The 16,630-nt window shown below is 42.7% G+C and overlaps 1 protein-coding gene across 6 annotated transcripts in view; it reads left to right on the forward strand.

Moving 5' to 3' along the window:
- The first annotated feature begins 8,287 nt into the window (after nucleotides 1–8,287).
- Nucleotides 8,288–16,630, forward strand: part of IQSEC1 (IQ motif and Sec7 domain ArfGEF 1) — a 247,199-nt gene continuing 238,856 nt past the window's right edge. For 3 of the 6 annotated variants that reach the window (XM_015874690.3, XM_085516923.1, XM_085516914.1), the window contains exon 1: nucleotides 8,418–8,987. In XM_015874690.3, the coding sequence (XP_015730176.2) occupies nucleotides 8,722–8,987 (266 nt within the window). In that variant the 5' untranslated portion in view covers nucleotides 8,418–8,721. Of the gene's footprint in view, nucleotides 8,988–16,630 lie in introns of all 6 variants that reach the window. The other 3 variants (XM_032447347.2, XM_085516928.1, XM_085516915.1) reach the window with 2 other exon arrangements.

Below are 16,630 nucleotides of genomic sequence, written 5' to 3' on the forward strand. Positions count from 1 at the left end.
AGTGTCTGATTTACACTTTTGGTGACCTTGAGTTCCCAATGGGATGCTATAAATGCTCTGAAGTGGAATCTGGTTGATAAGTGATTTCATCAGCATCTTTCTAAAGAAATTAAAAATAAAATAAATGGGAGGATGGGGAGGGGAGGAAGGAGAAATGAATGTAGGGGGATGAAGTAAAAATGGGTGGGGAGAGAAAAAAAAATGAAGAAAAGAAAAAAAAAAAAAAGGAAAATGAAAAGAAGAAAAAAATCAGTTTACAGACGTGGTTGCTGCAAGCAGACCAAAGGTTTTGTCTGTCTACCTCAAGTTTTGACATTGAATATCATGGAAGTAAATCCCTTTCTGTCAGGGATTCTCTGAAATAATAATAATAAATAAAGCTTCCGAATCTACTTCTTTAAAAGTTAAGGACTTTTAGTACATATATAGGCTAACATAGAAAAGAAATTGAGACAGAAGAACTGCGAAGCTAAAAAAGACCGCTCTCAGTTGTACCTACATGGTTGTAAGAGTGTTAGAATGTATCCAAGATAGAGAGGACTGTTCTTGGTTAAATGGGGCCGTGAAGTACAGAGCTCCGTGCATTTAAAAGCTTTATACAGAAATCTTTGCTTTTTCATGTGGGAAACAGACCAGATTTATGACACAATTCAGATTGTTACTTCCCTACCAAAAACCCAGCCAAACCATAATCTCCCCAAGGCTGCTGAAGAGTGAAACCAATGCACCTGCCCTTTCCTCACAGACCTCACAGAGCCTGGTGGCTGAGGAGCCTGAGAACTGCAATTCAACTTTGGGTAGCTGCTGTCCTTTTGAAAATGAAGCAAGTTACTTCAGAGGGTATCTGAGTTCAGAGAAACCCAAAGGCTTGTCCCAGGAGTTTGTCACAAACTCCCTATTAATCCATTCCATATTCTGAAGTTTAAGTTTTCAATTCTACGTGAGAGACTGGGAATAAACTACATTTGTCATCTGTACCGTTAACTGCTTTTTATGTGGTGTTTCTCCTTGTGTTCTAAGAACCTTCCCAGTGGGAAATCTCTAAAGATCTGATTAACAGATCCTTTGATGGAGATCTCAGAGATTATTCAGATTACTATTCTCCTCTTGAGATAATAACCAGTATAATTTTAACAAAGTCAAATGCAAAAGCAGGCACTTCAAGAAAAATTGGCTGGTTTTTCATTTTGCATTTATAGAATTTAAGTCTCCATAATGATGATGATGATGATGATGATGATGATGATTATTATTATTATTATTATTATTATTATTTGGAGAAGCATAGTTTTCATACTTCATACTTTTCCTTTCTGTTACAATTGCAATTCAACTTCAGACTGAATTAAGTTACTTTTGCCTTCAGATTGTCACTGGCAGGGTCAACTTTGGAAGTTCCTTTGCCCCAGAAAAACTGTTCTCTTTACCAGTCTGTAATCCTCCACATAAGCACTCACTGAACATTTTACTGCCACAATATTTTGTCATTCCAAATTACAGATTTTTGGTCTGTGATGGAGTCTCCTCTTGAGAGATGGTTCATATAAGAAAGATTTCCCTTCCAAAGCAAGTACATCACTCTCTTCCTCTTTTAAATACAAACTGGAAAGAATATTACAGAAATTGTTGCCCTTTTCTCAGACCTTTATAGAGACAGCAGGATGGACGCTTTCAGTTGGACTGGTCCAAGTGAAGTCTTTACACTAATAGTTCACACCCACCAGCATATGGAGAGCCTTGCTTATATGACAGGTTAAAAGACTGGGGATGCACTATGTTCAAGTAAAGCATTTTAATTGTTAGTTATTAGTGTTGACAGAAAACGTACAGCCAAAGCCACATACTCCATAAAGGACAAAATACCCTTGAGACTGGAATCCCAAGGCTTGTGCTTTGTTTGCTTATACAAGACTACATTCCAAAATCAAGAGTAGAAAAAAGGCAATAATAAAAGCAAAGCTTCTTTGCTACTATTTGTCAACTATGAAGCATCTTTCTTTTATTTTTTTTTTCTTTTTTTCATGTTAGCTTTGACAGAAATAATTCCCTTATCTTTACACCACCATAGAGTTCAATAGAGCTTAACTACATTGCTGTAGGGCTTCTCAATGCAGTTACAGTTCAAATACTCATAATATGGAGAGAGGCCAGCTCCAGTTTGAAGATGAAGTGATAAAATACTTTCTGAGCCTTTTAGTTTGAAATTGTAAATAACAGACTGTTACTAATGATACAGTCCAGCATCAACACAATTCACACTGCTCCTATATGCTCCACAACGGTCTGAAAGGGAAGGGATAAGAAAAGATTGATCCTGTTTGACCTTAGTATTTTATTGTTCAGCTTTTCATTTCCTGGTTTTGAATCTTTACCAAAGACATTTGGAGGGTTAGCTCTATATAAAAAGCAATAGAAATTGCCTTATCTGGGTTGTGATGTATTTTAGTTTTTGAAAAAGGTTCCAGTTTGAATTTGCAAATTTACTTTTAAATGTCATTGCAAATAAAAATAAAGAACTTAAATTCCTCTCAGCTGTTCTCAGTGATACAACTAAAATATGATTTCTACACCTTTTTTATAAATGAAAACATATTTCTCCATTTCTTTACATACATATATTGTATTTTTACATGGTTCTTCACCAGTCTCTAAGTCATCTTTACATCAGTGGTAGGGGGGACAGAGAGGGCAAGGTACACTCTGAATAAACACTGTAATATGCCTCTTCCCCTGCAGTAAAAGTGCCCCTTCTCTTGCTGCCATTCATACGGCAAAAATTAACTGTGTACTTAATAGAGAAAAAAAGGAATCTATTTGAAATCTGAAGTATAGCAAACGCATGATTGTTTTTCATCATGAAATATTAATAGCAGCAAGAGATGTATATTACTTAAAAGAATTATCATGGGTGAATTTTTTAGCTTTCAAAGTGTACTAAATGCCAAAACAAGAGTTATCCATTAGTTTTGATCATATACACATGATGATATAGAGTACATACAAACTATTTGCAAATTTATCCAATGGATTCAGATAGAATAGAAAACACACAAACTGAAAACACCATTTAATATTGATCAGTCGGGACATTGCCTCATTTTTATTTATTTCATTTTATCAACATCATTTTGAAGACAAACATTTTCCTAACACAAAAAAATATTACAGTGTTATCTGAGTTCCTGTTTATAGAATCCAAGAGAGCAAAAGCCTATTGTGCCAACTAAAGATGTGAGATGAGAACAAGGAACTAACACTAAGGATCACCGGGGTTTTCATGTAATTGAAAATGCCCGGGACAAATAAATATTTCTGATTATTTCATATTTTAGTCAGAGGTTTTTCTATTTTCAGAAAGTCTCCAGGACCATTAAGTGTGAGAAATGTAATAAGAACAGAAAAATTTAATCGAAACAATTCAAGTACAGAAACATAAAAATGTACATTAAAATGTACATGTAGATAATCAAAATGGAATGCAACATTTTAACACAGAAAGCTATGTGTCAAGTTAATTTTAGTAGCATAGATAATTATTCCTTTAGGTAGAAGTTAGCAAATAAAAGCCCTCCATAGGAGAAAGTGTTAGTTAAGTTCTTATTTAGAGCAGACTTCAAGAAAACTTTATTATACTATTTTATTGAAATATTCATATTGTACTGTATATGATACTTTATGGCTTTATATCCTTGAAACAGAAAAATGTTGCAATAAATTCATGACATCGCAACTTAGCACTTGGCATTTCTTCTTTCTTTCAGTGAATTCATGGGTTGTAATTTAGAGAGTGTTTATTTGTTTTCCTCTTTTAGCTTTCAGCTTCCTAATCTGATTTCTAAGGTTTTTGTCCCTGCCAATCTGCCTGTGATGTTCATCTTTAACGTGAAGCATTTTTGTCTGGCACTTACCTGCTATTGGCACTAGATATTTGATACTGCCGTGTATTTTTTTCTCCTTCAGTCACAGTTTATCCTTTAACTGAAAGTATTATTCTTTAATGAAAGGTGTCCCTCATTCCAGCTCTGATTTGGCTTGAATCTCAACTTAAGTACATAGATTTTTATTTTTTTTTCTGCCCAATTTATGAAATAAGTTTAATTTTCATTTAGTCGTGCTTGGCTTATCTGGGTAGAAACACAGACTAATTGTTCAAATGCTTTCATGGCATAGCTGTACAAATTCCAAATGGCAATGCCAGAAGTATGCTAGAATAAAGTACAGAATACTTCTGGATTGACCGTTCGTTCTTCTAGAAGAGTGGTTGAATTGCATAAATGTGAGTCTCAATACACGCAGTTTGTCTATAGAACAGTTAAAAGGCAACTTGGTCAGATTTTCAGGAGATTATTGCCAGCAAAGTATGTTAGGGAAAGGTGTAAAGAAGTTTAGTGCTTGGAAATCAGATATACAGATAATAAAATGTCATTTTTAAAAGTGGGTTACACCCTACTAGGGGAAGGAAGAGAACAAGTCCTAAACACCACAGTTCCTAAAAGACTTCAAGTCTTTAATGATGCACTTATATATATATATATATACCTTAGAGTCAGATAGCTGTCCCACAGCAAACATTTGGCCTACTGGGACAACAGTAGAAGTCAGCAGTGTGATTTTTATTGCTTTCTTTCTCTAGGGAACCTGGAGTGTGCAGCAAATAGACTACAAACAACACTGATTTTTCTCACATCACTCAGATGATTTCCCACTGTCAGCCCACAGAGCATGAACAAGCACTTCTGGCTATGTGGTGAGTATGCCGTTACGTGATAAGGAATAGATATGTCCTGCGGTGTTAGGACAAATGAAAAGAGGGTAGATGTTAGGGGCATAGTAGGAATGAGGTCTGGACCTACATTTAAAGTATAATAGCCCTACAAACACTGACATTATGATAGATTTCCAAATACAACACAGGAAAGACAAGGAAGGAGTGAGGGAAGTGACACAGTAAAAGAAGTGAACAAGAAACAAGCAGTTTCCAATAGAATTTTTTAAGAAAGATCAAAGAGAGAGTTAAGATCAAGTGCAAATAACTGCATGACTTCTGGGTCCATGTCTTTTGTATTACACTGGCCTAATTAATTTTACATGAAAAATATATTTGAAATGCTTTTTGCTGGAAATATCTTACTTTGAAGAAATTAAGTTATCTGGCTTTGTGTTCACTGATCACATTATTAGCCGTACCAAAAGACTTTTGAAATAATAACAACATATCTTAATTTTAACACAGTACAATAAGCCTGGAACTGACAAAATATCTAATTTAGACATGTAGCAAGTGTCAATAAGAGCCAGACTTTTTTAAAGTGGATAGGCAAACAGACATACCTGTTCTAAGACATATCGAGAACATTAAGCCAGGCACCTTGTAAGGTAACCTGCCGGTAAGGTTCTCTTTGAACTGGAATCAGACTTTGGAGCAGACACTGGAACTAATGGTCCAACATTCACAAATTGTACTCTGCAGGGTATCACTTCACCAGGCAGTAGGACCTGAGACTGTCTAAAATTATGATCATCTTAAGGATTCTCTGAAGTGGGATGGAATATTTATTTATTGCTAATAATAAATCAGTAAGAGGATTCTACTTACTGAATGAGCAACATTTCCTTTAAATCTTCCTTGACACTTCCTCTGGCAAAAATTAACCATGTATTATTTACCTTATAAATTTAGACGGTCTAATATAAGGTGTTAGCAATTAATAAAACACTATTTTGATAATATCCTACTGAAAAAAGTATGGTATTGGCTTGGTATCAGTTTTCTGAGTAAATCTGAACAAGTTAAATCTGTTTTTTTAATCTGTCTCACAGATAGAAATTGAACATATCATTGATTTTATGAATACTCCTGTTTTCTAAGTTTACAATCTTCTTGCTCATTTATTAAGTGTGATGAAACATGTATGTGTTTGGAGGCTCACAGAGACAATAGTACCATAATGCTATTTGATAGAGCAGATTATTGGGTAAAAACCACTGTTTTTCAACATAGTCATCACCATAAGCTCTACGTCTTTGCCAGTGATGACCAAGAGCCTGAATGCAATGTTTGCAAATATCTGCACCAGCAGAGGCAACCTACTGTGATCACTGCTGAAATCTACCAGCTACCATCTCACTGTGCCAACATCTGCTGTTCGGTCCCTATAAATGTTTAGGAAACATTGATGAATGACCGTGGGTGCATCTTTTCTCACACAGTGAGATTCAGTTGCGCCTCTTTGCTTCATAGGCACTTCCACGTCAGATGACATTTTGTCAGACTGCTCTCTGCTGCCATCTGTCACATGGCAACAAAATGCGATGGAATGCTGGTGGGAAGGTTTAACCTGTACTGCCATGCCACCAACATCCACCTCAGACATCGTGGGCTAAAATAACAAAGCAGGCATTGCTTTAAGAGCACCCCTTGTATTATTTCTCAGTTAGCTCATCTAGCAACACTATAAGCCGCTGAACAAGATACAATTATGCCATGTGGGAACTGAGGTATTTACTTTAAATCTGTAAAAGAAGGAAAGCAATAACTTGAACCAGCTCATGCCTCTTCAGCAGTGTTCCATGATTCCCACGAACTCAGGCTTATCTACCCAAGATGTCCTTCAAAGAGAAGCTAGTTGTACCTACTGCTGCTCACTTCAGCATTCCTTTTTGTGAAATGCTTTCTAAGCTTTTTGTGTACATTAATCAGTTTTGAGTGTCTTACTTTGCATTTTATTTTGCATATAAAAATAAGTTCCCTTGCTCTTCTTATTTACATCTGACAAGCATCCTGGTTTGCACAAAGAAAATGATGCAGGGTGCCTCAGTAAGATGTCATAATAAGCTTTTCCTTCCAGAAAGAGCAGGCCATTCTTCAGTTACATTCTGAAGAAGTAATTACTCCTATATTCAACAATTCTAATGAAAAATTCTGATTTGATTGATCAAAAAGAAGCTTGGCCTCTTAAAAGAGTAGCTAAAGACTTCTCTGTGAATTTGCAGTCCCCAGCAGGAGTGTAATTAGCCCTTTGTGCTTCAGTCACGTTGATAGAGACAGCAGGCCTTGGTTGCGTGTATGGCCAGAACAAAAGTAACAGTTCCGAGGAAAACTTCTTTCTACTGTAAGAGCAGAACACACATGGAAATGGCTGCATGCATCTCCTCAACCCTGGGCTTATCCTCTCCTCTTCAACAAGCTGTGGGGGTAGGGACTGTGACAAATATCTTCTTCTAGAATTCCATTCCAAGAACTTCAGCTCCTCCCTCCAAGGAGGGATGGGGAGAGCCCAGTCTCCAACCTCCCAGTAGGCTGCTGTGGTTCCCCCGCTCCTTCAGCCTCCTGCACCAGCTCCCAGAGCAACACATCCTGGCTATGCTGGGAGGGACTGACTTTCCAAGAGAGTATCAGTGCATTTGTGACAGCAGCAACAACTGCTGTGAGGAAATCATACTAATGGAAAGCCTGAAAACTTTAAAGGTGGAGAAAAGAGAAAACAAGAAAAATATTAAGGAGATAAGGAGAGGAAGGGGGGAGAAAAGCACTTATTCACCTCCTTATCTTCTTCCTGCAGTATCTCCTTCTGTTTCCCTTTCCTATTCCCTGTTTTCTTAAGTGTTCCCATCTGTACGTGTGTGGATGATATAGGACCCCAATCTCAGCAACTTTTCTTGGCCTGATGCAACCTTAACGGGAAGCAGCATCTCACCGACAGAGGTCTCAGATGTCAGGGCTGCTGACGGAGCGGCAGCAGTCTCCGCTGCGCAGCAATTAGCACGAGTGTGGCTCCGTACGTAGTTCTGGAGAGCTCCTGGCTCAGAGGGAGTCGACACCCCGATGCCACTTCCGCAACACATTGCCGTTTCCCAGTTGTGCCAGGGAAAATCTTTGCTCTTACATCAGGTCTCGCACAGCGGATTGCCCGCACGGCCGCCCTACCCCACCTGCCCCCCCACACAGCGCGCTTCTTCCCGAGCCCAGGAGGCAAAGCGAGCCCGTAGAGCAGGGTGGAAGGGGCTAAAGGCTCCCCTGCCCGTGGGGCTGCGCCCGCACCGTTCCTGGAGCGCTCCCCTACCGATCTCCGGCATCGGCTCCAACAACGCGGGGACGGGTGGCGGCGCCCAGCGCAGCGGGCCGCCCAGGGATGCGCCCCTCCGCGGAGTCGCTCAGCCGCCGGTCCCCCGCAGGAGGCAGCTCGGCTACTTAAAGCGCATCCCCGACAGCGGCGGCCCCCGCGGGTGGGCGGTGGGTTTCGGCTCGAAAGCGACCGGAGCCGGCGGGGAGCTGCAGCGCCGAGCGGGCTCCCATGCCCGGCTGCGAGCTCCGCGGGGGCGCGGGCGCTGCCAGGCGACGGGCTGACCCGGCTGCGGCTCCGGCGGGGCGGGACAGCGCCCGTGCGCCAGCATCAGCGCGGCGGCGGCGGGGCTCCGCGCATCTCCGGCGGTGGCTCTCGCCGGCAGCTCGGTGTCCGCGATCCCCGCCGGCTCTGCCCTCGCTCGGTAGCGGAAAGCCGAACACCAGCAATGGCGGCTCGGACTAGGAGCCGCTGCGCGCCGCTCCTACGCTCGCCTGGGCAGCGACTGCTCTAGGAGGGGAAGAGCAGAGCTGGCAGGGGGGCTGGTTTCCGGCGGGTTATTTATTTCTTCCCTCTCGCTTAAGTTCCCGGCGGAGCGGGCTGGTCGGTACCTGCGCCCCCCACCTGCTTCTCCGAGGGTGAGAGGTGTGGGGAGGCCATGGAGAGCCCGGCGGAGAACCCTAGCAAGGCGGCGGAGTACCTGAAGGAGCTGAACAAGATTATTGAGACGCAGCAGGAGCTGCTGGAGAAGCAGAAGCGGAGGATAGACGAGCTAGAGCAGCAAGTGGCCAAGTTGTACCATGAAAATGCCTGTCTCCAGGATGAGCATCACCGGCACCTGGCCACATGCAGGCTCCAGCAGGGCGTCCCCCCCGCGTACCCGGGGGTGCTGAGCGCCATCCAGGAAAACGCAAAGCACGAAAAGTAAGCGGCTCCCGGGTTTGCGTGCCCTTTTCGAGGAGGGTGTTTCTCTGGTGGGGCTTTCCTTCTCGTTCGTCTCCTGCCTTCGGTTTCCTAAGGCCATCCCGCGTACAAGCTCTGAGAAGAGCGCAGCTCCCCTACAGCGTGCGCCTAGGAGGGAGCCCTGGGCGGCTCGGCTCAGCGGGCAGCTCGCCGCGAAGGAGGGGGTCCTCGCCAGGCAGGGGCGGCCTCAGCCCGGTCCCCCGACTCCTCTCCCATCTGGATGCCTGCGCTTCACTGGCGCTCCGATCGGGATTCCGAGGAGAGCTTCTCCCCAGGGTCTAAGCTGCGTTAGCATTCCTGGGGCTCCCCCAGGCTGGTTTCTCTGCCTCCTACGCCTGTAGCTTTCTCTACGGCTATCTCCGCTGCCGGGGCTCCGGCAGCCCCGCGCGCTTCTAGGGATGCCCCTGGGCACTGCACCTTCGCAGCGCTAACGGGGCGCTGGGAGAAACGGGACGAGCCTGCCCTTCTCCCTAGGGCCTGTTCCCTGCCGTTCCCTCATCGCGGCCCCTCGGGAAGCCGCTGCCCCCCCAGGGTTACGGGCTGGAGCCCCCGGAGCCGCCCGCGCTCCCCGTGCGGGCGGTGCCAGCTCCCTGCCTGCCGGCCACGGAGCCGCCGCGCCTCCCAGCGCTCCGGGCAGCGCGCAGCGGCCGCGCTCTCGCCGCTAACGAAAGTGACCCAGAGAAGGGGTCAGCAGACCCTGGCAGCTCGCCACAGCGTGAACTGACTCATCCAAACGCGGGCTCGCCGCTTTCAGAGACACGTTTGCTCCAAACCTTTGCGTCTACTTGCGGACTCATTAATCTGTAATTAATCGTGGCTCCTTTATAGTGCGCAGAAAGCTGCTTAATTATGCACGATTCTTAAGTAACAGGAATTCGAGAATAGCAATAGCCGAAGTCGCAGCGTTTACTCGCCTCGTTTCTACTGATGGAAAAGTAATTTAAGACTTAGTTTTACTTGAATTGAGTGGGAAAAGCATGCATCATATTAAAAGCCCACTTCACTGCTCTGATACAGCACAAAGAGCTACTTGTGCTCTGGTACACTCGAGTTCCCCGTGTTTACAAATAAGCTCTTGGGTACAGGCCGGGGTTGTGCCTGAGCCGTCCCGCAGCGCCTCTCCGAGGTGCCTCTCGGAGAGTCCAGGAGCTGCCCCAAACCCGTGTGTGGTTTGCTTGCTTCGCGTGTGCCTGTTTTGATTTGGGAGGAAGTGTCGCTGCGTAGAATCCCGAAATCGAGTGCCCTGAACTCATGTTTTCTTATTGTACTGCTGGGGGAGTGGAAGGAAGTGGGGAAAGGGTCGCTGGTCACCCACTGCCCCCTCAGCGTGATCCTGTTCCCAAATGCCTTTCACCCCCTGGGCGTGATAGAGAGGGAGGGAAGCAACTCCACCCCCAGCTCCCTTCCTGCTGTCTGTGCTCCCAGCGCGGATCGTTCTAGCGGTGCTGGAGTGGTCTTTTCAGACTTCTTTTTTGTAGAGTTGTCCCCAGGCAAGCTAAGCAAATAGCTCCTTAAACGCGCTAGAGAGCATACGCTGTCGTTTAACAACCAGTCCTCATTATAAGCAGGAAGAGCTATTTCCAGGAAATACATATGGAGTACAAATTTACAGAACATAAATTCATGGAAACGTACAGACAGTATTTACACAAATCCTACCCCATGAACTCATTCCCAGTATCGAGGATTTCCTGTGGCCGTGCAGTTAGTACAAGATGTCAACTCAGCTATCTGGTCCCATTTGTCTCTCGCAAACGACATTACTAAAATTGTACAAATGGCTTGCCTTGTTTGATAACATCTCATCTCCACCAGCCCAAGACTCATTTGCAGAGCCCTTTTTGGGCAGGCAGCTCTGAGGACTTGGAGGCTTTTAAGTCTCTTAAGTGGATTTGATGCTGGGATCAGAATTAATCTGGGATATTTATGGCAGAGATGTATTGCTGTGAGGCATACCCTGCGGGGCTTAGTGGGGAAGCTGGGAGACAGCCCACTGTGTCTGGTCCTGGGCTCTTTGGCCTATGTGTACATCCAGGAGAGTCAGATTTTCAGTGCCTCTGTCACATAAAAAGTCCTGTCCCTTCTTCCCCCTGATTTGTCATCTTACCTCTTTATTTCATATGGAACAAGCCTGGCCCCTTCTCCAGCTCACCATGCATCATCGCTGTATCAGGGGATCACAGCTGTGGGCTCCCCAGCTGTGTAGGTTGGAGCTGTGGCAGTAGCTGCTGTGGCTCCAGTTACCTGGGAGCAGGTGCAACAACCAGCTTCAGGTCAGTTTAATGTCTAGATGCAGAAACTGAAGGAAATCTCCAACTCAGAAGATAGAATGTGTCCCTGTTTTAAGGCCTTCTTCCAGTCCTGTGGTTACTTTTGCTTTCTGAAAACATAACCTGAGGGTTATGGCAGTCTGTAGCTTCCCATTCAAGGAGGAAAAATCTCAGTTTTTTCAGAGTTGAATGTTGTGTGCTCCTTGCATACGTTTAATTGGGGAATAATGAACCCTTCTTTGCAGAAGTTCTGTAACTGTTCAGTATCAGATGTGGATAATGCTTGCTTTGGATATCTGTGGTGTCAGGAGGGAGGCAGTATGTGAGGTTGTGTGTCCTCCTCATTACCTCATGTACAGACTCAACTTCATCCCCAATGCAGCCGGGTAGCTTTGTGCACTGGTGGTGTCAGTGATCAGTGCTTCAAAACAAGAGCGACTAGAACCCTTTGTAAAGGAAATTGTGATTCTCTTTGCCAAATGCTCCACAAAATCAGTACTTTTAGAAAGAAATCCACACTTCTGGGAAGTCATCTATAGAATTTGTACCTTAGGGCTTAAGTGGTTTTTCCTAAAGCATTTCAACTCCTGTCTGCAGGGTTCAACTTGTGTAAAGCAGGTGTTGCTCACTGACACTGCAGTGTCAAAACAGGACCTTCATATTACCAAATGGCAGCTTACTTGCAACAGCACAGAAATGTTTCACAAGCCCTGAAACTTCCCATTTTTATCAGTAGGAAGAATAGAGCTGAAGGCCGATTAAATAATTTGGAGAAGTTGGCACATTTGTAGAAACTTTTTACCTTGATCTTATGGAGGAGTAATTCTTGTGTTCTGTTACTGAGAACAGTAATAGATTTCTGCAAGGAAAAAAAGTCCAAAAAAGAAAGTAAAAATAGTCAGTTGTACCTCCAAAAAAGAGCCAGGGTAGAAAGGATGTTTCTGTTGTGTGGGTTGCTGGCTGCAGAAGGCAAATGCGTGGGGTGGGTTGGCAGGTGCACTCGCTGTCTTGTAAGGAGGACAGTGCACCAAAAAATGTTTGGGTGGTGTTTCACTTAATTTTGTGCTAATTTGCTGCGTGTGAAGCAACCTTAAAATCTACAAGTATAATTGAGGATAATTAGTTGATTGCAAAGCTTTGTTAAATGTAGTGAATCAGCATGTTAAATATAACAGTAGATACTTAACTAATTAAATTGCATAAGCCTAACTTGCAATTAGTTCATTTCACTTAATACTTGATAAAACACCAAAATCCTCTAAAATTCAGATACTCAGTGTAAGGAAGAAATGTTCAATCCACCAACTTTAGTAAAGCACCTCCTAATGTAAATATGGGCAAACCAGGCAGCGTGTTACCAGCTTGGGGAGTGATGTTTTTGCTAAAATTCTTTCCTGCCTTTTACCGTGAGAAATCTCTCTTTGTTTGGGGAGAAGATATAGGAGGAATTGTTTGTTAAGGCGGAACAATCTCAGAGTTGTGTTATTTGCAGCTCAGTCTAAATTCTGTACCTGTCCTGACTGATTTATTTTTAAATGAATTTTAAACTGGCTTTGTTCTCTGGGGAGAAATAGTCACAATCCAGAGCATTAAGAGCATCCAGCATTTAGAAGATGCTCTCAGTCTGAGCTGAGGTGTGCACAGTGAGTGGCACTGTCTTTGTGGCGCTTTGTGAAGGCTGCTTTGTGGCTTACATAAAATGAGCTTGTGACTTTGCATGTCGCTGTTGGCAGTGAGTGCTACCCCTGCACACAGTCTCAGCAGGAAGCCAAAGATTGCATTAGTGTAGAGACCAGCCTGACTTTTTTGCCTCCAGAGATGTTCTCTGCTGAGACAGACTGTTCATATGACGTAAATCATGTTTCAGGATTTGTGCTGCTTTTGGATGGAAGCTCATTTTTGTTTGCCTTAATTAAAGTAGAAGTATCTGACATCTGTTAAAGTGTGCTCATGTTTGGGCAAGATCTTGCTTTCTCTGCCTTCTTGTCAGAAGGAAATGTACACGAGATACTTTTGTTCAGCTCTTTTTCAATCAGCTGAGGGAAGTGTGATCTGTGACTGATAGTCTCACTGAAAGAAGCCTACAGTAGAGGTGCAAATTATTACTAGAAATCTCACTTCTACCTGTTCAGCTTATTTTGCTCATGAAATTATCTTACTTTTAAGTGGAAAGCACAGTCTGTATCCAAAACAAACACTTCACTGTGACTAAATGCTATATATTCTTTATCACTCCTTATGTCAGACAGGGATGCTGTAAGATGGGCTGGGCAGAACTTAAACTTACACTTTCAAATAATCAAAAACCATTTTGTTCATTTTATCTTTGGTATATAACTGAACAGACCACTAAGTTATGAGAATAAGGCTTTGATGCTGAAGGCAGTGACTTTTCTCCTGAAGCACGTGTTTCAACTTCAGTGCTATTTGTACCCAGCAGATGAGTGAGCATATCTTAAAACAGGCATTTGTTGTTCTGGCAGACAGTGGGAAATCGATACTGTGAAGGTGTGTAATAAGACAAGAACTTGCTAACATAACTCAACTAAATTATTTTGCTTCTGCAGAAAAATCATCCAATTCTTTTACTTAACATCTGCTAAATGGTGAGAACAATAAAAAAAAATTGTCTGCAGATGTGTTGTACCATATGAATAATAAAACAAGTTAAAAGTGGGGGGGGGGATGGGAGCAAAAATAACAGTGATGACAAAACAGTGTGCTGGTATCAAGAAAATTCTAGGAAATCAGAGGAGAGAGTGAAAATATGGTGTGTGGAGAAAACAGCAGAAATGCCTGCTGTATTGACAGAGCAAATTCTACTTTGACAAAGGCAGCAGAAGGTAACACAACCTACTGAGTCCTGAGTTTAAATATGGTTTCAAAAGTTGAAGCAAATTGTCTTGCTTAAAGCAGATCAGACCTAAACAAGCCATTCCCAGTGAATCTGAAAATATTTTCTAATGAACCCTCCTTTCCTGCTGACACGCATCTTGTGAGCTTTCTAATTTCAGTATTCTTGTATTTGGAACTTCAACTTGTTTCATGCTGGTTAAAGCTTTGATATTCTTCCTATAAGAATTCATTGCCAAGGAATTAGAAATGCTTTTCTGAATGTGTATTTGTGGAAAATATTTGGGCATGGTCATGGATCCTATGTTTTCAGCAAGCAAAGGAGAGCTGCTGTAACTACTGCAGGTAAAGTACAATAAAATAAAATCAAGAGGCTCTTCGCACTCTTCCAGAATTCATGATTCCAAAACAAGCCATACAAACATGCGTATGTATCTGTGTGTACATGTACAACTAACTATGTATACCAGCACCATACTGATTACTCTGGATTTCTAAAGTGAGGCATGAGGTGGAAGACCCAATACTTGGTCTTCTAGTTCCTACCAAAAAATGGCTCGGTACAATAAGTGTATAAGAGAGGCACTTAAGGGCCCTATTACTTGAATTACTTTAACTTCTGAAAAGCTGGTGAGCTGAGAGCTGTGCATTGTTATCCTACAATGGCAGGCAATGGCTTTTGGATGAATCCTAAAAAATACCTCGATCTCCAGTGTAGTAATTCTTACTCATCAGCAAAGTAGATTTTAATATTTTAAAAGATATTAGGGAGATTAAGCACTGAGCAGTTACATAAGAACGCAAAGGATGGGGGAGCAGGAACAGTGCTTTTCTGTGAAGAACTTAACTTCCTGCTGAGTGAGGGATGTTAAACTTCGTCCTTTTCCACTTAAAATAATACACTTGTGGGAGAATGTGAAGGACTGACTTACCCATTTTAGAATCTGTTTTGCAGTCTTGTTGGCCTGGTTATTTGCATAGGAAGATAAATCTCCATAAAACCTCTGGGAAGGTGTCTTCTGCAAGAGTGTGAGTTGCAGCTTGTTTGAAGCAAAATATATAATGCTCAAAGGAGTATCTGTAGCAAGAGCTTTTCACTGGCAGATTGTAGAAGCTATGAGGAAAGAACAAGGTATTTCAAGGTATTTTCTTGCAGCACGCTGATTGGGGGAGTGAATTATTAGATGCTTCTTGAAAATAGCATCTCAAAAAACTTAGTTTTACTGGGTCTAAAAATGAAATGAGCTGGGTCTTATGTGCAGGTCAATGTACTGAACTGAAACCGCTGTGCAAGATTCAATGTTGTATGTCAGACCATGTCCTCTCTACACAGTTTCTGCCTAGAATGGTTACAGAAGTATGTGTGTTCCTTCAGGACTTCTTTAAAGAGCATGAGAGCGTTTGGGAATAGCCATCGTAGCTGCTTCCTCCACACTTCCAGTTCTGACACTATTTAATTTTGTGGGCACCCGAACAGCACAATTGTGCAGAACTTCAAAACACTGCAACACGCTGAAGTTCCCCTGAGTTTATGGCTCAACTAGGATTCCAGTCCCTGGTGTGGAAAGAGTTGTTTATGAACTAGGCAGCCTATACCAAGAGAACTGTTTGTGTTTGTACCCTGTTTGTCTGAGGGCTCCTGTCCTCCACATGCAGGTGGCAAGGAGGTCATCTCATGCTACTCAATGAGGGTGTATGGGAAGCTGCTTAGGTAAGTGGATTTCGTGGACCTGAAGTACTTCCTGATGTGCAGCCCACACTTGCATTATTCTAGTTTGATCCTATCACTCCTACTCATACCTTCTCTGCTGTGTTAATTCTATCTTTTTTTCTGCGTATGTTTTGCAGTCTGTGGGTACTTTCAGGCTGTTTTTGCCAATGCTTATTTCTTTCATCTTAGCTCAGTGAGGCTGTGAATGAGGTTGTCATCATTTCATTCTGCCCGCATCCTTGCCTAATTGTACTATTTTTCTCTGCAGAATTGTTGAATTAGATATTTGAACAGTCTGAACAGGCTTTGATAAAACAGGGCAGCATGGTTTGAAGGAATAGTGTCTGATAAACATTCTGGCCAGGTTTTAGGTGATGTGGGCTGCTTGCTTACACCACCAACTCTTGCTATGGGGTTCCTCTGCAGATTTCTAACAGTATTTCTTTGAAATTTCTCATTTGTTGTAGTTTACTGCATTACAGGCAGTTGTAGAACTGTTGGTTTGTGCAAGCTAGAAATCTAGATAAGAATTTGTTGCCTTTTCACAGTCATTACCACGGTGTTGTGATTAAGGACAGAAGTGAGAAAATACGTATTTCTTTATTTCCTGTTGTTTGCCCTTAGCAAAACTTAGCACAGATAATGATTGTTATTACACAAATGAAGATGCCAACGTTAGAGTCATCTCTTAATAATTTGTTCAGATTTAGGTGTAAAATTATGGCATAAATTATTATTATCATTATTATTGTTTTAATCTCGTGTTCCTC

This window comes from Coturnix japonica, chromosome 15 (assembly GCF_054131305.1).
Source record: "Coturnix japonica strain WE chromosome 15, WE-NBRP24, whole genome shotgun sequence".
Taxonomy (NCBI): Eukaryota; Metazoa; Chordata; class Aves; order Galliformes; family Phasianidae; genus Coturnix; species Coturnix japonica.